Below are 25423 nucleotides of genomic sequence, written 5' to 3'. Positions count from 1 at the left end.
ACACTCACACACTTACACTCACACACGCACACACACACACACACACACTCACACACGGTCTCACAATGGTTCTCTGATTCTTAATTGGCGCTGTAGTCCTGAGGAATGTCTCTAATTAGGAAATACTGCAGTTCAGATTCTTACCAGCCTGTCCCTACACAACACACACACACGTTATTATCAAATGATCACATATCATAGACTTGAATTGTGTGTGTGTGTGTGTGTGTGTGTGTGAAATGTGTGACTTGAAATGAAATCTGGAAACTGTTCCTCAATGGCAACTAGTTAACACACACACACACACACACACACACAGGTGAAGGTTCAGGTAGATCTGCAGTGTGTGAAGGGTCGGGAGTGTGTGTGTGTGTGTGTGTGTGTGTGTGTGAGTGTGTGTGAGTTATTGAGGGTGACAGCGGGTCTGTGTATTAGGGTTCATGCATCAGTCCTGCAGCCTGTTTTAGCCTCTCTAATCTGGATTTACCATCAGCAGTGTGTCAGCAGAACACACACACACACACACACACACACAAGCTGAACCAGCACAGCCTGGCACAGAGAGAAACACAGACGAGATGTTGTGGAGACATTCATGACGTATTTCCAGACTTCTGCAGAATCGGATCTGATCTATCAAAAAACATGAACTAAAGCAGACCGGTTTAAATACATCAGTATCTGTTCACTGCAGGTACTTAAAATTTGTGTGAATGTGATTCATCAGATCACGTGTCTGTATCTGCAGTATCTTTTCTCATCCATCACTTTTCTTCATTATGTTTGACGTCTCAATATATTTAAATCAGCTGGTGTTTGGGTGATTTTTAGTGAATGTATCAAGTCAGTTCTAATCACATTAACTAGCAAAACTAACCAAAAACCTAACTTCACTTCATCTTCAACATTATATGTACTGGTTTAGCATTTCAAACCCAACAAACTGTCTGTTAAATTTTATTTAAAAATTATTCTTCGAAGTTGTAAACAAATATTACTGAAGTACATTTTATAAGAAGATGCTATTTCAGTCTTTCTACTTCGAAATTTTATGTTGCATTCTTTGTGAAAATCAGTTCAATTCAAACAAGTAAATTCTACATCTGTTTTTAGTGAGATTGTAAAGTGTATTCATAATACGTGACACATGATTTGATATGTAATGAATGGCATTCAGACATTTGTAAGTGTGACTGAAGTAAGCAGATATTTTCAAAGCTGCTGGATGCTTTCTTTAGACCGTCATAACATATTTGATGTGCTGTTTCTCTGTGTTTCAGGGTTCCTTACACTGGATTCTAGATGTTTATTCTTCAGTGCTGCCCAAACACTTATAGTGTTTGAAACAAGAGTGTTTTCAGGGTATTTTTCCAATTATATGTCACAAACAACTCACCAGAACTGAAGATTCTCCTCTTCAAGGCAAGACAGGTGAATAGGGTAAAAAAATAAATAATACGCATAAACATACATCCCCAGTTGATTGACATTAAGAATTGCAAAAATAATTTGTATATTACAAGTTTTTTAATTAAAAAAAAAAAATTTGTTGTTTTTAAATGCTTATGCACTGATTTTCCAAAATATAAATCTGAACACTGGATAAAGACAGGTTCAAAATTCTTGTTGGATTTTGTTGACATATTAGAATGAAAGATTTTTATAGAAGGGATTTTGGATTTCTCTTTTTATCACTCCATAAATCACAAAATACTGTCAACAGAAAGAAAACAAATGCATTTTCACCATGTTTTTAGGAATGAAATGTTGTATAAATCAGTGTGAGTGATATATGAACAAACCCCTCAGTAAAAACCTTCAGAATATAGATAGGAATAAAACTCTAAGTTTTGGTGAATGTAAGTGCTGCTGAAGTGAAGAAAAAAAGCTCACAACCTTTAAAGACATGCATTTTCGCCATGTTTTTAGGAATAAAATGTTGTATAAATCAGTGTGAATGAAATATGAACAAACCCCTCAGTAAAAACCTTCAGAATATAGAGAGGAATAAAACTCTAAGTTTTGGTGTATGTAAGTGCTGCTGAAGTGGAGAAAAAACTTTTAAAGATATGTATTGTAAATGAAATCTACAGACGCAAATAGAAAAAGTGCAATAAAACTTGTGTGTATTTTGGATGCTTTCTTTCCACCAGTCTGAAACAATGCTTTATGAAAAGCCAAATAGCCCAAAATCTCAAAACTGACCACTGCAATGCATCCTATAGTGCCTTGACTAAATAATGTGTAAATATTTGGTGTAAAAAAAAAAAACTAAAGATCTGATCTAATGATTTCCTTTTTTTAAATACCTTTTTTAAGAGATGCAACAATTAAAAACATAAAAGTGCATGTAATAGTATGATTCATCTTATATTCAAATTAAAATGGTTTAATTTAATATTTGGTTGTAACATATTACAAGTTACATATCATTTGTTATCTGAAATTATAGTAATTATCCTCTGTCAAACATAAAACCAAACCAATCTTAGTTCAACCAATGTTTAAATGAAGTTAAAAATGGAACAATTTATATGTGTTTATATTCTGATCAGCAAATATATTTCATATGTGCATGTGGCTCTTTGTCAATGCAGTTGAATCAGAACACAACTGAACCTGCAGCTCAAATAGAGCCATGAGGGTTTATAATAGACGCATCACTGTCAGAGTAAATCTGAGACTTTATCTGTCCACTGTAACCCGCTTTACGCTTCCGTGAACTCTAAAAAAACCTGCGGCTTAAATGAACTGAGACTCACCGTCAGACATCCACTGGATCTAAACATGGAGCAGAACTTCTGCATCTCCACAGGGTTCTGCTCGATTCTCAACTGAACTGAAAATTACGTTTAAAGTACAATTCTATTATGCAGTTTGAGTTTAATTTGAATTGAGGCAGCAATTCGGCAACATTAATGTAACAAAATATAATTAAAATTGACTGAAGTTCAAAGAAATACATATAACTGTCTTTTTAAATAAAAACTAAATTGGAATGTGGATTTGACAAAACCTTGATTTAAAATTTAGATTTTTAATAGGACTAGATAGGCCTAGATAGATAAATAGATATGACTTAGAGCTTAAGTGTTAAGAGCAACACAATTTGAAGGCAATAGTTTTTAAATATAATTTGTTAATGAAAATAGTAAATAGTAGTCATTAAAACAAAATAACTTATTTCATGTCTTCTGATTTTTTTCTGGTATATCTGTGCGAGTTGTAATGGTTTATACGTTAAAACACTAATTAATTATAAGATGAACATGCAACATAATCAAAATAGACAGTATATGGTGACACTGTAAATAGTAAACAGTGTACAGTGTGTTTTATGATGTGTAAGTTCCAGTGGTTCAGAACTCTTGTCTGATTTTGTTGACATATTAGAGTTAAAGGTTTTTCCACTCCATAAATCAGAAAATACTGTCAACAGTCAGAAAAACGATACAAAAAACGATTTTTCCCATGTTTCTATGAATGAAAATGTTGTTTAAATCAGTGTGAATGATATATGAACAAACCCCTCAGTACAAACCTTCAGAATATAGAGAGGAATAAAACTCTAAGTTTTGGTGTTTGTAAGAGCTGCTGAAGTGGAGAAACAAACTCACCGCCTTTAAAAATATGCATTTTCACCATGTTTTTAGGAATAAAATGTATAAATCAGTGTGAATGATATATGAACAAACCCTTCAGTAAAAACCTTCAGAATATAGATAGTAATAAACCTCTAAGTTTTGGTGTATGTAAGTGCTGCTGAAGTGGAGAAACAAACTCTTAAAACATGTATTGCAATTGAAATCTAGACGCAAATAGAAAAAGTGCAATAAAACAAACACTTAAATGTGTTTGGGGGATTTTTTCTCTTTACACTAGTCTGAAACAACACTTCATGGAAAGCTAAACAGTCTAAAATCTACAAATTGACCAAAGCATGAAAAAAAGAGAAAAAAAGAAAGAAATTGCCAGTAAATTTTTACAAATTATTACAAATAAACAGCAAGTAACACATTAAATTAAACACGAAATGTTGAAGTTGAAAGACTGAAATATTATTTTCTTGGAAAACATACTCTAATAATTTTAGTATTATTTACAGTTTCAAAAAAAAAATTTTGTACAGTCTATTTTTAAAAAAGTGAAACAGTATGCATTATTCCATGCTGAACAAACAGTGTGTGATTGTGTGCTGATCCTGCACTGCCTCCTGCTGGTCGTGATGCAGCAGCTCCGTTCTGCTCTTTCTGATTTTCACAATCAGATTCAGCTGCACATCTTTAATATCTGATCAATCTGTTGCTGTTAGAAGATTTCCACAGATATCAGAGAGACGGACACAAAGTTACTGGCTGAGTCCAGAAGCTCCAGTGAAGCAGCTGAAGCTTGGTTCTCTCCTGCAGCAGGTCAAGAGAGTTTCAAGGAGTTCAAAGATCTTCATCATCATGAGCGTCAGGAGTTTCTGTGCTCTGCTGCATTATTGTACAGGAAGTACATGCTGCACAGACGACACACGCTGATGCACTGCAGCACTGAGCGTGTTCAACACACACACACACACACACGTTTGTTTCTGTGAATTGTGGGGACTTTCCATAGACTTTTATACTGACCAAATTATATTTTCTATCCCCTAACCCTAAACCTACCCCTTACAGAAAACCTGTTTGCATTCTTACACTTTCACATAAACATCATTTACTACTTTTAATTATTTTCTCCTTCAGAATGTCAAAAATTTCAGGTTTTACTATCCTTGTGGGGACATTTGGTCCCCACAATGTACCATAAACAAGAACACACACACACACACACACACCTACCTGTCTCTCTCTCTTTTTCTTTCTCTCTGTGTTGTTTGATTCTCACACACACAACAAATGTTCTAAACTAAGATACTTTCACACTTGGGTTTTATGTTCTCAATCTCTCTCTCTCTCTCCTGCAGCAGTGAACACACACACACACACACACACACACACACAAACACACACACATGATCTGAGCAGTGCTGTGTGTGTTTGTGTGATGATGGACGTTCTGGAGATCTCCACACGAAACCCTCAGGATGACTTTGAGATTCTGCTGCGGGTCGGTGGAGGAACGTATGGAGAAGTTTATAAGGTACCTCACTCTCTTTTCTCACCGTTTCTCTCTTTCTGTTTCTCAGTCTGATTCACAGCTTTTAACGACAGGGGTTTATTAGAGGTGTGTAGGTATTTAGAGCAAAAGTTATGCTTCTCAGTTCAACTACTGTGTTGAAATAGTTTTGTGCTGTTTCTGGTAATTCTCTCACTTTCTGTGTGACATGAACGACAAACGAGAAACATTCAATCTGTTAATCACAAATACTTAGTTTGTTTCCTGCCTGTCTCTTTCTCTCTCTCTGTCTGTCTTTCATTTTTAAGGCTGCATTCATCCTCTGCCTAAAAATGTGTGTATCTCCTTTCACACTGACTCAGAGATGTGTGTGTGTGTGTGTGTGTGTGTACCTGCTTAACCATATTGTGGGACAAATTTGTACCCAGAAGTGAACTAAACCTGGGAAAAAAACACCCCAAACCTCCTTTTAGGGATGTTAAACAGTACATAAAAAACAGCTGAAGTCCCCTTTTAGAGAGCTATATAAATGTATGTGATTGTACACTGTAAAAAATGATTTGGTTGCTTAGTATCCGTGTCTTATTTTCAAGTACAAATATATAAACGTTCCTAAATCATCATACATTTACTTGAGAAGCCAAATGACTTGATAAGTCAAATTTTCTGAAAAATGTCCCAAAATGAAGTGAGTTTTTGCTTAAATCAAGAACAAATATATACCAATGAGGTCAGAAAAATAAACTTCATTCAAAGGGAAAACAATAGTGTTTTTCTGACACCATTTTATAAAACAAGCCTTAAATATTGTCATTTTGCATCTCAAGTAAATGTCTTGATTTAAGAACATTTACATATTTAAACTAGAAGACCAGACAAAAAATACTGAGAAAGAACATCTATTTTGCAGAGCATTTACCTTATTTTATTACCTTATTAGGAACAAATTTATAAACTAAGCGCATGTTAAATGTATGTTACATTCATTTCATTATGCATTCATGCAACTAAGAAAAGTGCAGAAGTGTTCTGTGAGGGTTACACTATAGCATTTATAAATGGATAAACACAACTGAAGTATCCATTTAGAGAGGTGTGAAAATATTCTGGGGACAAATTTGTACCCAGAAATGAGTTAAACGTCCTTGTTTGTAAAAACAGTATAAAAATAAAGTAAGTGACGTGTTTTTTGTGAGGGTTAGTGTGTGGGTAAGCGTTAGGTTATAGTATTTATAACTATGTGTAAAACAATATCTGTGACATAGTTTGGAAAAGGTTTATGCTATGTCCCAATTTAGAGAGATGAGTGTGAGTGTGTGTGTGTGTGTGTGTGTGTGTGTGTGTGGGTCAAAGTGCCACATCCTATGTAATGTCTCAGGCCTGCGAGGCCACATTGAGATTGAACGGTTAGTATTAATCAGCATCAGATCTGCCGGACTCAGAAGTGTGCAGGGCTGATAACAGGAGTGTGAGGTTGCTGAGGAAGCGGATGTGATTCCTGTCATTAGAGCTGCGGTGTGTCGACCGTAATGACCCGAGGCTGATCCTAACCCTCCCTACTAAAAACGTAATGTATTTAAAATACATTTATTTCATACTAAGTACAGTTCAAATCTACTAACATATTTACTGACAGATAATTCGACTTACTGATATAAAAATTATAATTAAACTCTATTTGGAGTACTACTTGTGCACAATGCACATTTCTTAATATTAAGTCTAAAATGTGTTTTAATGTCACTTTTGATGAGGATTGTATGATCTTTGAATAATATCGGTCTTTAAATGCAGAATATTTAAAGTGTACCTGGACTATACCTGCAGTAGTTCCACTTTAGCACAATCAAATGTACTAAGTATATCTTTAATTGGACTTCAGCACTACTTCTGCACAATTAAAGTGCATTAAGTACAAAATGAGTTGTTCCAATTTAGCAGACTTTAAGTATACTAAAAGTACAATTGCAGTGTATTTCATTAAGTACATAAATATGAAAATGCATTTGTAGTATACTATATACTATATATTTCAAATACATTTAAGTATATTTATTTTTCACTAGGGCTAACCCAGCGTCCTGTAGAGAATGTAATTTACTGTAAAGCACGGTGCGTCTGTAGAGGAGTGTGTGGTTGTGAACGCGCCACATCGCTGCTTCCTCTTTCCTCTCAAAAGCACCTTTGTGTGTGTCGATGTTTCACCTGTAGAGCTGATAACGCACTCCAGCGTGAGCAAACATGGCCAGCACTATTTCAGAGGATAAGCGTTAATGTGTTTCGTGTTTCACCATCGCTGTGTTTCGCAGCCGAGCAGCTGCCGTATGCATGCGGCCTTGTCTTCTTCTCCAGAGGAACACAGAATCGCAAAATACAAGATTTCATGAAGTCACTTGTGTCATTATTTACTCACTCAATCCCAATGACTTTCTCCTGTCGAGCACAAAAGAAGATGTTTAGGAGAATGTTCACGCTGCTCTTTTACATACAGGCAAAGTGAATGTAGGCTAAACCCATACGCAAAAATATCTTATTTTTTTCTGGCATTGTAAACAGTGAGGTTAAATGAAATATATTTTTGAAATTTAAAATATATTTAGTTTCAAATTTTATGTATCAAAATATATTTTAAAATGTATTTCAGGGGCAAGAAAAATAAATTTCCAGTCTTACAGTATAGCCTACATTTATTCTACATGCAAATTTGGATGGAACAGCCTACAAGAGATAAAAATAAATAAATACAATTTTATAAACGTATTACATGTTCACAACAAATACAATTTTTCTTCAAATGAGAAAAGTGAATGTAGTTTCATGGATTGAAAATATATGGAGTATATGGATATATTTATATTTTCAAGATATGTTTTCAAAAATACACAAAAAACACATGAGAAGAAAATATATCTATATAAACATATTTTAGCACAAGTATTTTTGTATATTTTGAAATATATTTCATATATTTCAATATATTTTATTAATCTATTTGATTTGTATTTTTGCTGTATGGGAATGGATGCTGTTGACGTCTGAGAAGGATAAAAAACACTTTATTAAAGTTGCATAAGAGTCGCTCATATGCCTCGTGCATACTGACGTTATAGGATAGTTTGCACGCTTTTTTAAAAACCACTCACACACTTCAGGCATGTACAAACCAGCGATGTTTGACATTACTAAAGGTGAACCTGGTCAAACATTTCTGGAGGGGAAAACTTGACTTAAAAGAACAGCTCACTGACAAATAGTATGAATGCAAGTGACGACAGAATGATTTCTTAAAATACAGTGCACTAGTCATATGGACTACTGCTCTGATGCTTCTGTGGTGCTTGAAAATCAACAACAGCTTGTTCACCTCCACTGTGTGTAAAGCAGCATGTTCACATGCATTAGATTCAATTCAACCTTGTTTTGTCAGAATATAAACCTGATCCAATGATCTGACTGTTCATTCTTCATTCATTCTTACTGTCTGTTAAACAGTCATTTACTTCATATTTGTGTCCCTGCAGCACAAAAGCAGTGTTAAGTCGCTGGGGTATATTTGTAGCAATAGCCAACAATACATTGTATGGGTCAAAATTATAGATTTCTCTTTTATGCCAAAAATCATTAGGATATTAAGTAAAGATCATGTTCCATGAAGATATTTTGTAAATTTCCTACCGTAAATATATCAAAACTTAATTTTTGATTAGTAATATGCATTGCTAAGAACTTCATTTGAACAACTTTAAAGATGATTTTCTCAATATTTAGATTTTTTTGCACCCTCAGATTCCAGATTTTTAAATAGTTGTATCTCAGCCAAATATTGTCCTATCCTAACAAACCATACATCAATGGAAAGCTATTTATTCAGATTTCAGATTATGTATAAACCTCAATTAAAAAAAATTGACCCTTATGACTGGTTTTGTGGTCCAGGGTCACATATGTCAAACAATATGTCTAATTCCATTCAGAATGTCATAAACTAAAACCATTAAGTTCAAATATGTCAAATAATGTCTCAAGTTGGTCAAGAATTTGATTCTGTGAATGTGTTTTTAAAAAGTGTCACTCTTTAACATCAGGACTGATCAAATCTGTTGATCTGTTCCTGACCTAAAGAACCTGTTTGACACCAGCGGTGCTCACATGACTGCAGGTAACCGGTTGAGCTCGTTCCACAGCAGAAAACTCCACGCTTCTCTGCTATCTCTGAGTCTGAACAGACACACACACTCGTGACCGAGAAGCGCGGGAACCATTGTTTGTGTGAGGCCAGGAGGGGGCGGGGCTGTGGAAGAGTCCCGCCCCCGCAGACGGTTCTGACCCGCCCACACTGGCACACACACACACACACACACTATAGAAATACACACTCTGTTGGGACACACACAGACACTCTTAAATTGCATATAAACACACATTCTGAAGACTTTTAAATCTCATAATGCTTTTAATCCTGAGCTAACGAGATTTTCTGTCACCTAAACCTAACCTAGATGAAAAGCTCTTTCAAAGATGAGGCTCTTTCTTGCTATTCTGTGGCTTTTGGACATCATAAAATGTAGAAAGTCAAACAGTTTTTACAATAATTATTTGTGTAATCATGATGTGGAACATCTGAAAAATGATTTTGGTCAAGCTCAGGCAAATAAATGTAAGCATTTATGAAGCAAAATCTATGCAATGGAAGTCCACCCTCAAAATCAAGGAATAAAACAATAACAGTTTGATTTGAAAAATGTGCGTTTTGTACATTATCTTAGAAAACTCATGTTCCTTTGTCCATTTATCAAGTCAAGCTTATCTGGTAATAAACTAGTCATAATATAATTTAATATCTTTTGTTTTCAGATACAAAGATAAAGAAGATGTTCTATTTACCTTTTAAAGTACATTATTGATACGTCAATATATTATTGAAACTGAATTATTAATATTTGTATTTATTTATTTATTGAATTCTTTAATTCACACACTCTCTCACACACACACACACACACAAACTCTCTCACACACACACACACACAGTTGGCAGATTAAATGAACATTTATTAAGAACAGGATAGATAGATAGATAGATAGATAGATAGATAGATGTTGTGTAGATAGATAGATAGATAGATAGATGGTTGTTAGATAGATAGATAGATAGATAGATAGATGTTGTGTAGATAGATAGATAGATAGATAGATGATAGATAGATAGATACTGTAGATAGATAGATAGATAGATAGATGTTGTGTACATAGATAGATAGATAGATAGTGAGTTCTTGTGTTCTTGTGTTCTTGTGCCAGGTGTTTGTGATAGAGGAGAAATGCAGAAGTGAGAGTTGATGATAGTTCTCTGTCACTAGTGTTGAGAGGAAGTGTCTGCAGTCAGATGAACAGATGAACAGATGAACAGATGAACAGACTCCAGCATTTCTCCTGCTCTTCTCTGTCTGTGTCTGCTGTAGATGGATCTCACAATCAAACAGCACAAACACATGTTCAAACCACAGCCAGAAATGGTCACAGATGGTTTTTACAGAGAAACAAACCTCAGAGAACATGAGAGTTTATTCACACTGATGTTCTGACGCTGGGAATAAATTACGTTTGAAGCAGCTTCACTGAATGATGGATTCGTATGCTATGAGAACTGATATCTCATGTGTGTGTGTGTGTGTTTTCAGGCTCGCAGTAAACAGAATGGGGAATTCGCAGCCATTAAAATCATCAAAATGGAACCTGGTAAGAGCAGCATTTGACAGACTGACCTGTCTTTAGATCATTTTAATCATGATGTGCCGCTCACAGTCCGTCTGTCTTTCAGAGGACGATTTCTCTGTCATCCAGCAAGAGATCGTGATGGTGAAGAGCTGCAAACACAGAAACATCGTGGCCTATCACGGCAGTTACATCAGGTGAGACACAGGAGAAGACTCTGCTCTCATGATGCATTCAGATCTTTCACTTCCCTTTAAACTATTGTCTGAAAAATTGTAACACATTTGAATTTGTTCGTCCACTAGATGCAAAATATCTCATTTAGCCAATAAATTACTACTAATAATACAATTTTCCAGGTAGCAACACAATAAATATGATTTAATATACATGATGTATAAATTGTACATTCTTTGTTACAAATGCATAATTTCACATTTTTTGTTTTTGTCAGTATTTCAGTAGCTCTTTTTTTTTTTTTTTACTTTAATGACGCTCCACAACAAATTTTCTTTGACACTGAATTTTAGTATTTTTATGCTTAAATTATGAAATGATCCTTCACAGGTTGGACTCTGTTCTGAGCTGAGTTTTGATTGGATATAATATGTAAAACATTCCTGAATAAGTTTAAATCCTCATGAATGGTGACAATCAAGCAAATGTATAAAGATGAGACATGACAACACAACACAACAAGAAAAGACCAAATAGAGTCAGCAAAACAATAATGCTGTTACAGTAACTGTATTATATGCTGGGAAATCACAAACTCAGTGTTGCTCAACATGAAATTCTTAGTTCAGTCATCTGTGTTTGAGTAATTAGGAAAACATTCGGGGGAATCTGTTTATGTAGCGTCATGGAATTCACATTTCTTTTATTACTTTTTTACCTGTAATCATGAAAATATATAGCTGCTATTGTTACTAACTCAATCTTTATTAATACATTAATCTAGTGTTGTTCAGCATCAGCTCTCATTGTCTGTCACTGAAATCAGAATCAAACTCGGATGAGTCTCATATCTGGAAAAACAAGGTACTGCGGTGGAGGATCTCTGCAGGACATTTACCACGGTAAACAGGGCCTGTGGTCCCTCTCACACCAGTGTTTTTACTCGTTAACTTGGTTTCCTGTTTTGCACGACAGTGGCGTGTCATAAAAATATCTTCAGCCTCTCAAAGCCTTTGGGTCTCTAAAAACAGCCCTGAGCGCTGCGTGTGATGAGATGATATAATGGAACATTTTTTATTTAAATGTTGCTTGGAAAAATGTTTAATTCTGTCAGAATACAGAGCTTTCAGTAGAGAAAGATGCTTTTGCATCCAGATGGTGTAATTTTGAGATTGACTGATTGATTCATTTATTCATTCATTCACTCTAAAAAATGCTGGGTTATTTCAACCCAACTTTGGGTTAAATATGGACTAACCCAACTTTTGGGTTAAAAATTTTATGTAAAAATTTAAAAAACAAATTTTTTTTGAAACAACCCAGCATTTTTAGATTATAATCTAACTTTTCTAAACTCCCTTCATTCTAATTTTAAATTTTAATTCTTTTATTTATCATTTATTTTTTATTTATTATTAATTTATTTATTTTAATCTAACTTTTCTAAACTATCTTCATTCTATTTTTTAATTTAAAAAAATAGTGAATATTTAATATTTATTTAATATCTATCTATCTATCTATCTATCCATCCATCCATCCATCATCTATCTATCTAGCTATCTATCTATCTATCTATCCATCCATCCATCCATCTATTTTATTTTATTTTAATATTGTTATTTATTTTTACATTTTTTTATACTGTTTTCCCCAAAACTTCCTTCAATAAGTATTCCGAGGCCTTTCTATCTAGGCTGATATTTGTCTCTGGTACTTGTAATTAAAGGACATAAATAAATATATGATGTCAGCTTCCAGTGTTTCTCTGTAGTGTAGCCGCAAACATGGTCAGGTTGAGTGGTTTTTGAGTGTCCAGCTGTCTGATTGTGATTGTGATGTGTCTCTGTGTGTCAGTGACCGGTCCTCTGTCAGAGCAGCAGATCGCTTACGTCTGTCGAGAGATGCTGCAGGTGACAGACTCTTCATGTTCAAATACACACAATTATAACACAACACACTTCTTTTATGAGACACATGCTCTCTCTGTCTGTCAGGGTCTTGATTATCTTCACGGACAGAAGAAGATCCACAGAGACATCAAGGTAAAGTCACACACTTCACCAGACAGCCGTCTCCATCAGCGAGCCGTTCAGTCAGTTACTCTGAGTTTGTGTTTTCCAGGGTGCAAATATTCTTCTGAATGATCATGGAGAAGTCAAACTGGGTTCGTAGAACGACTGAAGACCATTAAACCTGTCTCGCTCCATCTGGCTGTGTGTCTAACACTCCTCTGTCTCTTTCTCTCTGTTTCCAGCCGACTTTGGCATCTCGGCACAAATCACAGCCACGTTTGCCCGTCGAATGTCGTTCATTGGGACGCCGTATTGGTGAGATGAACCTGATGATCGGTTCATTTTAGGCTTGTTTCAGAGTTCTGACTATAGCCACACTTCAGCTCACAAGAACGTTCTACTAACGTTTCCATCAAGTTATGAAAACGTTCTTTGAACATTCAAAATGTCAGGTTTTTTAAATATGTGAAAAATGTGTTTCCCTGGTTTGTAAACATTATGGGAATGTTACATTTGAATGTTTTGGAACGTTCTGAAACTAATAGCAACATTTAAAAAACATCCAACTAAAATGTTTCGGAAAAAATGTTCCATGAACGACGTATAAATAATATTTTTGTGCTAACATTTGGAGAACATTATTAAAGACCAGATAACTTTGAACAAATGTTCTATTAACGTTACTGGAAGAACGTTCTGAGAATGTTTCCTGTTAGCTGAGACTGTCTGCTCCACATTATAGTTTATTCAAACAGTAGGTCATGTCTCGAGCAACACCAAAGCCATGGGTTCGATTCCCATAGAAAGCTAAAACTGATCAAATGCAAGCTCTGAATGCAGTGTAAGTCGCCAAATGCATGCATGCAAATGCAGCTTGCTAACAGATTGAGTTCCTGATGCCCAGGTTCTGGTTCTGAGCGTGTGTTTGTCCTCAGGATGGCTCCAGAGGTGGCCGCGGTCGAGATCAAGGGTGGATATAATGAGCTGTGTGATATCTGGTCTGTGGGAATCACAGCGATTGAGCTCGCAGAACTACAGCCGCCTCTGTTCGATGTTCATCCTCTCAGGTACAGACCAATCCAATCACCATCAAACTGATTTAAAGGAATAGATCACTCAATAATGAAAATGTGCTCACTCTCAGGCCATCCAAGATCAGGATGTGAGCACATTTTCATTACTGGCTGAACTATTCTAAGCTGCTTTGAAACCGTCTGTGCTGTATAAAGCACTGTAGAAATCACTGTGACTCGTCTCAGATGAAGACCAACACTGTTTGTTCTCTGGTTTCTCAGAGTTTTGTTCCTGATGTCCAAGAGCGGCTATCAGCCTCCCAAACTCAAAGACAAATCCAAATGGTGAGAGACTGAGATGTTCTTTAGTAAAGCGTCAGAGTCTGAGCTCAAGCTGATCTCTGACTGCTCCTCGTATTTCAGGTCCACCACGTTCTACAACTTTGTGAAGTCCATGCTGGTCAGAAACCCGAAGAAGAGACCCAGCGCTAAAAAGATGCTGACGGTACGTTTGCCAGCCGTGTGTGTTGTGTTAGCACATATGTGAGCCTGGAGCACAAAAGCAGTGTTAAGTCGCTGGGGTATATTTGTAGCAATAGCCAACAATACATTGTATGGGTCAAAATTATCCATTTCTCTTTTATGCCAAAAATCATTAGGATATTAAATAAAGATCATGTTCCATGAAGATATTTTGTAAATTTCCTACCGTAAATATATCAAAACTTAATTTTTGATTAGTAATATGCATTGCTAAGAACTTCATTTGAACAACTTTAAAGATGATTTTCTCAATATTTAGATTTTTTTGCACCCTCAGATTCCAGATTTTCAAATAGTTGTATCTCGGCCAAATATTGTTCTATCCTAACAAACCATACATCAATGGAAAGATTATTTATTCAGCTTTCAGATGTTGTATAAATCTCAATTTAAAAAAATTGACCCTTATGACCGGTTTGTGGTCCTGGGTCACACATACAAATGAGGACAATAGAAGCAGTCAAAACCAACAAAAGAGCAATGATATGCAAGTGCTATAACAAGTCTCAGTTAGCTTAACGCAGCACATGTAGCTAACGCAGTACACGTAGCAAGTAGGGGTGTGAACTAGGGCTGCACGATAAGCTGAGATGCGAGCAGCTATTGTCGGATCATCAGGATGGAATGAGAGGTAGAGTTGAGTGTCATCAGCATAGCAGTGATATGAAAAGCCATGTTTCTGAATGACAGAACCTAGTGATGCCATGTAGACAGAGAAGAGAAGTGGTCCAAGTACTGAGCCCTGAGGCACCCCAGTAGTTAGATGTTGCGACTTGGACACCTTGCCTCTCCAAGATAAAAAAAAAAAAGTAAATGATGTTTATCTGAAAGTGTAACAATGCAAACAGGTTTTCTGTAAGAGGTAGGTTTAGGGTTAGGGTTGAGTTAGGGGATAGAAAATATCGTTTGGTCAGTATAAAAGTAATAGAAGTCAAAGGCAAGTCCCCACAATTCTCAGAAACAAACGTGTGTGTGTGTGTGTGTGTGTTTATCTGAACTCGTATCACGTCTTGTTGCAGCACTTGTTTGTGACGCAGCCGTCTTTGAGACAAGAGTTAACCCTTGAACTGCTAGACAAACTCAGACACCCTGAGAATCTCAAAGACTTACACACGGATGATGATGATTTGGAGGTACGTACACACAAACTATTCTAAACTATATGAGCTATTCAGTGACTTACTCATAAAGATAGTCCCTAGTTTATTTCTTGAATGAATCAGTGTTTTGAATGACTCAGTTGCTTGAATGATTTAGTGACTCACTCGTTAAGACAGTCGGTTGTTTACTTCTTGAATGAATCAGTGTTTTGAACGAGTCAGTTGATTGAATGGTTCAGTGACACACTCATAAAGACAGTCCATCTGTCTGTTTCTCGTCTCTGTCTCTCTCTCAGGTGATTGTCCCACAATCACTCAGAAGAATTCACTCAATCAACAGACACAACCGGGCCGAGAGAACGAACTCAGACATCAGCTGTAAGACTCTTGTGTGTGTTCATGACAGATACACACTCATTATTTCATTATTATAAAGCTGATGTCTGTGTTTCAGCGGAACAGATTTACACACAGAGACCCGTCGCTGGCAAACGAGAGTCTCCAGAAGGAACGGTTAGTGTTTGTGTTTTTAACTTCTGAGAGAAAACTGCTGCGAGTGAGCTGAGTCTGTCAAAACCTTTCTTTGAGGATGTTGTCTAAGAAAAAAATGACCTTTGACCAAAAGACATATGCATTTAAAATGTACAATTTTCTCTTTCAGGAAACAGAAAAGTTTTGATGACATCTCTTTATTCACAAATGCTTGTCCAGTCATGTTTTCTAGAACGTGTTCTTTTCTCTGACTGACTGGCAATTTAAAAACAAGGGATTATATGTCCCAACACAACTTCCTGTTTTAACAGGAACTGCATAACCACAGGGAAAATGCACTTTTCAAACCACTTCATGGGGTCCCTAAATAACAAATTTTCTTCTTTCTGTAGTCATTATCATTAGCTGTGCAGTTGTGTTCATAAGTTTACACACCCCTTGCAGAATGTTAATAATTTGATTTAAAAAAAATAAGAAGGTTTGCATTCATTTTTATCACAAAGCAGATGTTTTTAGATAACATGTGTTGTTATTGATGTGATTGGCGTAGTTACGGTCGTCAGGAGGACAGTGGACGAGTCCTCCCATCACTTGCAGAAGAAGGTAAGAGCCGACATCACATTTAATCACTCGTCTGTGACATATGCAGCCCATGTGCTGATGATTTCTCATAATAAACTCTTACAGGGATGAGAGTGTGGACACGGATGACGATTACGACGATGTGGAAATGTAAGCTCTTCTCTTCTTCTGAAATCATCAACACATTTACATTTATGCATTTGGCAGATTTACTGTATATTCAAGCTGTGCATTTAATGAGTTGATGCATGAATTGAATCTGTGTGATTCAAAAAACCATCTAAATCACAGCTTTCTCCGTTATTTTTATTATTATTTACATACTGTTATAGTATATATTACTATACTTTTATTTTTTGTATTTTTTGTTTTCTTTTTAATCTTAGCTTTAGTAATTTAGTAATTTTTATAATTATGTTTTAATTTCTGTTTTAGTTTTATAAATACAAACCTAGATCCTCATGATGAAAGTAATTAATAAAAAGGCTAAAATGTTGAAATACATAATAATATATAAAACAGAAATGTATAAATTTTTAATTTTTAATTTTAGTTAAATTTTTAGTCATTTTGTTATGTGCTTTTGACATTTTTATTAGGTTTATATATATATATATCCATTTAGCTTTCACTTCTATTTCCATTTTAGTTTTAGTAATTTTATTTAATTTAATTACTTAAATTAATTTTATTTTATTTTATTACTTTAAAACTTATTTCAGTTAGTTGCTACGGCAACATTTCAAAGTTTATTTTAAATTAAGGTCTTTTTATCTAATATTTATATTTTATTTCAGATTCGTTTAAGTTAATGTAATATTAAATCATATTTTTATTAGTTTTAGTTAACATCAACAACACTGGTTCGAATTGCATTGCTGGATGATTAGAATCTTTTTAGGCAGTCTATTTATGATCTTAGCCATAAACACAGAGATTAGTAGTAGATTAGTAAAGAAACAACTCTCATAAGCTGAAAAGAAAAGAATAAGAGGTCCATTCACTCAAAACACGTTCTTAAATTCCAGTTGCGCTGTTTTTTAATCGTTCATCATCATGCATCAGACAGGTGTCGTTGCATCATGTTTTTCACCCAATAGCTCAGCTATCTTTTCATATTTACATTCATTTATTTGACAGATGCTTTCATCCAAAGTGACTTGCTTTGCATTCAAGGTTTACATTTGATCAGTTCTTGCTTTACTTGGGAATCAACCCCATGACCTACTGTTTGAGCTGCAGGAAAGATATCAATAAAGACAGAAAGCCAATTTAACAGAAGACCAAACAACATTTAGGATAAAAGCATATCTGTGTCATATCTGCACATATTCTCTTGATTCTGCTGAACGTGTGGTTTGATGTCATTGACTGAATATGAGAGCGCTGTGACGGTGTGTATGCTAATGATATTTGTGGTTAATCGTGCCTCTTATTCTCTCCCACAGACCAGCGAGGTACAGTAATCTACAGTACAGATGAATGTCTTCATGAACTATCAAGATCTGAAGGAGCGTGTGTTTTTCTCTCTTCAGTAACTCACTGCAGTTCAGCGATGAAGTTCCTCCTCCTCTTCCTCCCAAAGTGAGTCGCTCCAAAATATTACTACAATATTATCTTATTCATGCTTGAGTCTTATTCATGCTTGTGGTTGGTTTGAGTTTTTGTGGGGAGCAAAAACAAACATAGTCATAAAAACTGAAATGTATAAATATATATATACCTAATACAAGCCCAGCTCAGGTGACAAAAAGTACCACAAAAGTAATGTAATGCTTTACTTTCCATAAAAAATAAAGCAATTAGTTACTTTTTTTATAGAGTAATGCAATATTGTAACACATTACTTTAAAAAGTAACGTTCCCCAACACTGTATGTACACTGCCATTCAAAGTTTGGGATCAGTAAGATTTTTTATGTTTTTTAAAGAAGTTTCTTATGCTCATCAAGGCTGTATTTATTTTATCAAAAATACAGAAAAAAATGTAATATTGTGAAATATTTTTACAATCTAAAATAGCTGTTTTCTATGTGAATATCTGTTAAACTGTAATTTATTTCTGTGATGCGCAGCTGTATTTTCAGCATCATTACTCCAGTCTTCAGTGTCACATGATCTTCAGAAATCATTCTAATATTCTGTGATACTTTTTTCTTTGATTCTTTAAAAAAGAAAGAAAACATTTACTGACCCCAAACTTTTGAATAGTTGTGTATATTGTAACAGAAAATGTATTTTATTTTAAATCTTAAGATCAATCAGTGCAAGTTTCTTTCAGTTGAAACAGCTTTCAACTAAATTTTGGTTTGACTGTACATACATAATGTTTTCTATATAAAACGTGTGTGTTTGTGTTCAGCCGAAGCAGCGCAGCAGTTCAGAGGAGAGTATGGCAGCAGAGGACGATCACAGTAAAGCTCTGGGCATCAGCGTCCCGTTACCTTTATTCAGAACATCCAGCGGGACACACACACGACCTCGTCCCGTCCCTCGACCCCGATCCGTGCGCAGCGTCAACTCAGGTTACCATCACACACACACACACACACTCACACACACACACACACACACTCACACACACACTCACTCACTCTCACACACACCCACACACACACACACTCACACACACACACACACACACACACACACTCTCACTCACAAACACACGTACGCACACACACACACACACACTCACTCACACTCATATACATGCACACACATGCACACTGTTCTCCTGCATAACAGTCAGTGTGTGTGTGTGTGTGTGTGTGTGTGTGTGTGTGTAGATCCGTCTGCGTTCTCCAGCTTCCACACTGATCCTCCAGCAGAGCTTCAGCCTCCTGAACTTCCGCCTAAGGACAGAAGACGCAGACAAGCTCCTCAGGTGCCTGCTGATGTCTGACCTTTAGTTCTGCTTCATCTCAGATCCAAGCACGTGATCTTCAGGAGATTACAGACAGAACTTCTTCATTTCTCGTGATCATCCACTAAAATGAAGAAGATTCTGTGTAAAATCTGTTATGGGTTATTTTAATCTTCTCATCTTCACACGTGTAAGAAGTGTGTGTTTGATGCTCTGAGCTCTCACAGGAAGTCAGATATCATGTGTGAGGTTAGTCACTTTGACTCAGTTTGACTTGCGTTTCGCTCTCGTTCAGGATCCGGTCGAGTGTGTCAGTCCAGTGGTGAAGAAACCGCCGGTACGTTCTGACCTCGCTGCTTTCTGATTACCACGCTTTCGGGAAATAAGTTGCTTGCAATTAGTGCATAGTGCAAAATTGAATCATTGACAGAAAAAGAAATCTGTGTATAAGTCACATTTTGTTGATACGTTTAGAAATAATGTAAAATACCAGTAAATAAAACATTTACAAACACTATAAAACAGTGTTTTTGAGATACTATTATAGTTTTCATTCATATTTTGAATGTTTTTATTTTTTATGCTTTAAGTTTTGTTAAAATTTTCATAATCGTTTTGTATTTTCGTCATTTTTATTTCAGTTTTAGTTTTTTATTTTAGTACGTTATGCCGTTAAACTGAATGAAAATGACAAATGTTGCTTTGCAAAGTAGCTGAAATAAAATAAGTTTAGGTTTTTAATATTTTATCTTATTTTTAGTTAAATTTAATTTGATTTCAAGTAATGAAAATGTTTTTATATACTGTAGTTTTAGTTTAAGTTAACTATAATAATCCCATAAACATGTGTTTTAGTTCCTCTCACTCCACAACAAATCCTTTCAATTTAACGGCATACAGAACAAGAATGAAAAATATAAAATGCAAATGAATTATAGTGCCATTCATTATAAACAACAAGCCTAAGCACAAGCTGTGTTAAAGTTGGATGTGAGTAGAATTATATTATATTATATTATATTATATGATCTCTCTCTGACAGATTGTCTTCAGGAAGGTCTTTCACGGCTGTCCTCTGAAGCTCAGCTGCTCGAGCTCATGGGAGCATCCCACCACTAAAGGTACAGTATGAGATCTTCTGCTGGACTGTTTTCTGAGTGCAAACAGTAACATAATGAGTAACATTCCTGCTGTTGGCTTTAGATCAGCACCTGATCTTCGGGGCGGATGAGGGGATCTTCACACTAAACCTCAACGGTTCTGAGACCACCATGGAGCTGGTGAGAGACCCTCACACATGCAGATCATTCCTCAGCACATTCACTCTCCATTAATCGGCTTCTGCTCTTTCCCAGCTGTTCCCGGGCAAGTGTGTGTGGCTCTACACCATCGGTGGTGTCTTAATGTCCGTCTCAGGTGAGGAGCACACTTGTGTGATGATGATGATGGGAAGTGTGTGATGAAGCTGAAGGACTGATGAGAGTTTTGTGAAACAGGGAAGTCGTCGCAGCTGCACTCGCACTCGCTGAAGGAGCTGTATGAACAGACGCGCAGAGAGCATCGCATCGTTGCCCTGCCGACACACAGACTGTTGCCACGGTAACCGTCTCCTTTTGTCACATTGTTTGCATTTGAGTTATGGAGCAGCGTAACACACACACACTTACTGCAGCAACAGCATCACCGAGGGGTGGTCGGACTCAAACACACCTCGGTGATGCTGTTGCTGCAGTAAGTGTGTGTGTGTTACGCTGCTCCATAACTCAAATGCAAACAATGTGACAAAAGGAGACGGTTACCGTGGCAAACACACACATACACAAACACACACACACACACATACACAAACACACACAAACAAACAAACACATAAACACACACACATGCACAAACACACACAAACAAATAAACACACACACACATGCACACAAACACATTAAAACACACACACACACGCATACACACATACACAAACAAACACGCACACGCATACACACACATACACAAACACACACACACACACACGCACACACACACACAAACACACACACACACACACACACACACACAAACAAACAAAAACATAAACACACACGCACACACACAAACACATGCAGAGCATCCATCACTCTTAACAGAACTTTGTTGTGACTTAGTGACCCAAATAAAGGCAAACCAAAGGAAAAACACAGAAACACACGTGCACACACACACACACTCAGTCTAATCTCGCTCCTCTCGTCGTCTCATAACAGGAAGTTTGCAATCAGCACGAAGATTCCAGACACAAAAGGATGCAGAACGTGTTCAGTGGGTGAGACCAGAAATCCTCATCACTTCTACTTTAACCAGACCAGACAAACTCTGACCGCTTCAGAAAGCCTCGTTTATTACAGTGTTTTCAGCTGCTTACACACATTCTCAAAACTTTGCCTCTTTTTTCAAAACTTTACACACAAATACAAGAATTGCACACATAAAATACAAAATGCCTCGCATCTCTTGCAAAATGAAGTGCTGCATTCAAAATATCACAAACACATCTCAAAAGCAAACATTTGTCTTACTTTGCAAACACCTTTGCATAATATATTTTTGGATATATCACACACACACAGAAGAAAACTGTAACCTGTAGTTTATGAGAATCAGAGTGATTCGCATGAAACACAGCCTGTTCAAATCAAACACTGTCTGTTTAATGACTCTTGGCTGTTGTGTGTGTGCAGCTCATAACGCTCAGAACGGCTGTGTGTTTCTGTGCTGTGCGCTGGAGTCCAGCGTGGTTCTGCTGCAGTGGTACGAGCCCATGCACAAGTTCATGCTGATCAAGGTGAGCCAACACAGTCGCTTCAAATATCCAGCGCCTCGCTGCTCTTCACCCCTGACCTTTACATCACACACTCGCCCACGATCCACACACACAAATATCAGCACGTCTCACTTCTGTTATAAATATTTTTCTCACTTCAGTCTCACAACGCATTGCAATAATCAGCGTGTGTCTTGTTTTCTGTCGTCTGTGAATTATAATCAACAATAGTGCATTAAAATGTTTGTGTGAACACCTTTTGTTTAATGTATATTACCATTTAATGTTTTTGAAAGAAGTCTCTTCTGCTGACCAGGGTTGCATTTATTTTATCTAAAATTCTGTAAAAACAGTGAAATATTATTACAATGTAAAACAGCTGTTTTCTGTGTGAATCTCTGTTAAACTGTAATTTATTTCTGTGATGCGCAGCTGTATTTTCAGCATCATTACTCCAGTCTTCAGTGTCACATGATCTTCAGAAATCATTCTAATATGCTGATTTGCTGCTCAAGAAACATTTCTGATTATTATCAATGTTGAAAACAGTTGTGCTGCACAATATTTTTGTGGAAACTGTGATGCATTTTATTTTTCAGGATTCACAGATGAACAGAAAGTTCAGAAGAACAGCATTTATTTGAAATAGAAATCTACTGTAACATTATAAATGTCTTTACTGTCACTTTTGATCAATTTAACGTATCCTTGATGAATGTCTTTCAGTTTTTCAAATCATGTACTCTGTTCTGTCTCACAGCAATTTGACTTCCCTCTGCCGACGCCGCTGCGTCTGTTTGAGATGATGGTGGTTCCTGATCAGGAATATCCTCAGGTTTATATCCGGGTGAGCAGAGGATCCGGGCCGTCACTATATATATATATATATAACATACTGGGTTACACTTTATTTTAAGGTGTCATTGTTACAGTGTAATTATACATTTAGGTATCGAGTCATTTTATTTAACTACATGTACTTACTATATGGTTAGGATTAGGGTTTGGCTTAATTACTTTTGGGTTTGGGTTATTTGCATGTAATTGTGCATAATTTATTGTTATTATAATAGTAAGTACATGTAATGTGCAACAAAGGTAAAGTGTTACCATATACTGTTTGTGTGTATATAATCTCTCATTCTTGACTCATTATTATACAGTATAAAATATGTATTTAAAGAAAGTTATATACTGTATATATGTATGTCTTGTGCTGTTTTGTTGCAGATTGAATGCACATATAAACACATTTCACACTTGTTTTTATAAAGTTGAAAGTATTGTCTGTGGTAATGAACGTGACACAGAGCTGATGTAAACAACCCAGAACATTCCATTAATGGCCACAGAAAGTTTCTTACATAACATCTGTCAATGGAACATTCCACATACACACACACACACACTCCAGAAGATGTCATGGTGCTGTGATGATGATGATGATGTTTTTCTGTCGGTCATCAGACTCTGTTCATACGGTCGCTCTGAATGGATCGGCTAAATGTCACGGACACCTGACGGACGTCAGCTTTAAGTTAGACATCGACGCCGTGGGTGAGTGTGTGTGAGTGTGTTTTTAATGAGCAAGAACTCCATCACAACACACAAACTCTTTTCTCAGTGTATCACGACGAGACGCTGATCGCCGTCTGGAAACACGGCTGGCAGAGGAGAGGTCAGGGGTCATCAGAGATCCTGCAGGAGATCACTGACCACAAGAAGACATTCCGGCTGCTGGGAACCGACAGGTACACACACACACATCACATATAAACACACACACATTTCTGTGATGCGCAGCTGTATTTTCAGCATCATTACTCCAGTCTTCAGTGTCACATGATCTTCAGAAATCATTCTAATATGCTGATTTGCTGCTCGAGAAACATTTCTGATTATTATCAATGTTGAACACAGTTGAGTACTTTTTTCAGGATCCTTTGATGAATAGAAAGATCTAAAAATAAGCATTTATCTGAAATAAAAAGCTTTTGTAACATTATACACTGTATCATTCAAAAGCTTGGAGTCTGTATAATTGTTTTTTAGGAAAGAAATTATAAAAATTAATATTTTTATTTAGCAACGATGCTTTAAATTGATCAAAAGTGATGACAAAGACATTTATAATGTTACAAAATATTTTTATTTGAGATAAATGCTGTTCTTCCGAACTTTCTATTCATCAAAGAAACCGGAAAAAATTCTACTCAGCTGTTTTCAACAACATAATAATAATAATAATAATAATAATAAAAATGTTTCTTGCGCAGCAAATCAGCATATTATACTGATTTCTGAAGATCATGTGACACTGAAGACTGGAGTAATGATGCTGAAAATACAGCTGCGCATCACAGGAATACATTACAGTTTAAAATATATTCAAATAGAAAACAGTTATTTTAAATAGTAAAAATATTTCAAAATTGTATAGTTTTTGCTGTACTTTGGATTAAATAAATTCAGGCTTGGTGAGCAGAAGAGAATTCTTCAAAAACAAACAAAAAAAATCTTACTGTTCAAAAACATTCGATTGGTAGTGTGTGTGTGGGTGTGTATATATATATATATATATATATAATTTTCGGGTCAGAGGCATTTTTATGAATCATTATGGTATGTTTGATTCCTGTCAACAGAATCGTTGTCATGGAGAAGCGAGCGTGTGATGACCAATCAGGACTCTGTAATCTGTATATCCTGGAGACAGTTGACTCCACCCCTGTTTCCCAAACACACACAGCCAACCTCTGTTATTAATTAAACTTGTCCTGATGTTAATAAAGACGTGTGTGTGTGTGATTTCTCAATGATCAGTCCACTGCAAAACCCTTACAAGACTTGTACAGTTTCTAACTAGTGTGCTGTACAGAAACAGAGAAATCCAGAGCAAACGAGAATGTGGATGGGCAGTCATTCTAGATTTGCAGGTATTTCAGAGACACAGCAGGTCCTGACAGCGCCATCATTACAGTGTGTGTGTGTGTGTGTGTGTGAGTG

The 25423-nt window shown here is 36.1% G+C and overlaps 2 protein-coding genes across 3 annotated transcripts in view; both read left to right on the top strand.

The window, feature by feature from the left end:
- The first annotated feature begins 5021 nt into the window (after positions 1-5021).
- map4k1 (mitogen-activated protein kinase kinase kinase kinase 1) lies at positions 5022-23695 on the top strand. Its single transcript, XM_016515284.1, has 29 exons — positions 5022-5127; positions 10785-10842; positions 10925-11015; positions 11860-11897; positions 12853-12908; positions 12993-13040; positions 13120-13162; positions 13253-13325; positions 13946-14077; positions 14306-14368; positions 14447-14528; positions 15586-15699; positions 15963-16044; positions 16121-16179; positions 16709-16761; positions 16846-16890; positions 18189-18197; positions 18276-18324; positions 19102-19264; positions 19529-19626; positions 19901-19942; positions 20648-20726; positions 20809-20885; positions 20961-21021; positions 21102-21204; positions 21861-21919; positions 22335-22438; positions 23178-23284; positions 23692-23695. The coding sequence occupies exons 1-29, from the start codon at positions 5032-5034 to the stop codon at positions 23693-23695; spliced, it is 2088 nt and encodes a 695-aa protein (XP_016370770.1). The 5' UTR covers positions 5022-5031.
- The window catches only part of LOC107710518 (mitogen-activated protein kinase kinase kinase kinase 3-like), a 19897-nt gene continuing 18121 nt past the window's right edge, over positions 23648-25423 (top strand). Inside the window, exons 1-3 of one of the 2 annotated variants that reach the window (XM_016515306.1) lie at positions 23648-23974; positions 24042-24168; positions 25063-25191. In XM_016515306.1, coding sequence (XP_016370792.1) covers positions 23851-23974; positions 24042-24168; positions 25063-25183 — 372 coding nt within the window. In that variant the 5' untranslated portion in view covers positions 23648-23850 and the 3' untranslated portion in view covers positions 25184-25191. Of the gene's footprint in view, positions 23975-24041; positions 24169-25062; positions 25418-25423 lie in introns of those variants that run through there. The other variant, XM_016515305.1, reaches the window with a different exon arrangement.

This window comes from Sinocyclocheilus rhinocerous, unplaced genomic scaffold (genome assembly GCF_001515625.1).
Source record: "Sinocyclocheilus rhinocerous isolate Xijiao unplaced genomic scaffold, SAMN03320098_v1.1 scaffold867, whole genome shotgun sequence".
Classification (NCBI taxonomy): domain Eukaryota; kingdom Metazoa; phylum Chordata; class Actinopteri; order Cypriniformes; family Cyprinidae; genus Sinocyclocheilus; species Sinocyclocheilus rhinocerous.
The sequence above is the reverse complement of the archived record's forward strand: the minus strand, read 5'-3'. Positions and strand labels throughout refer to the sequence as shown.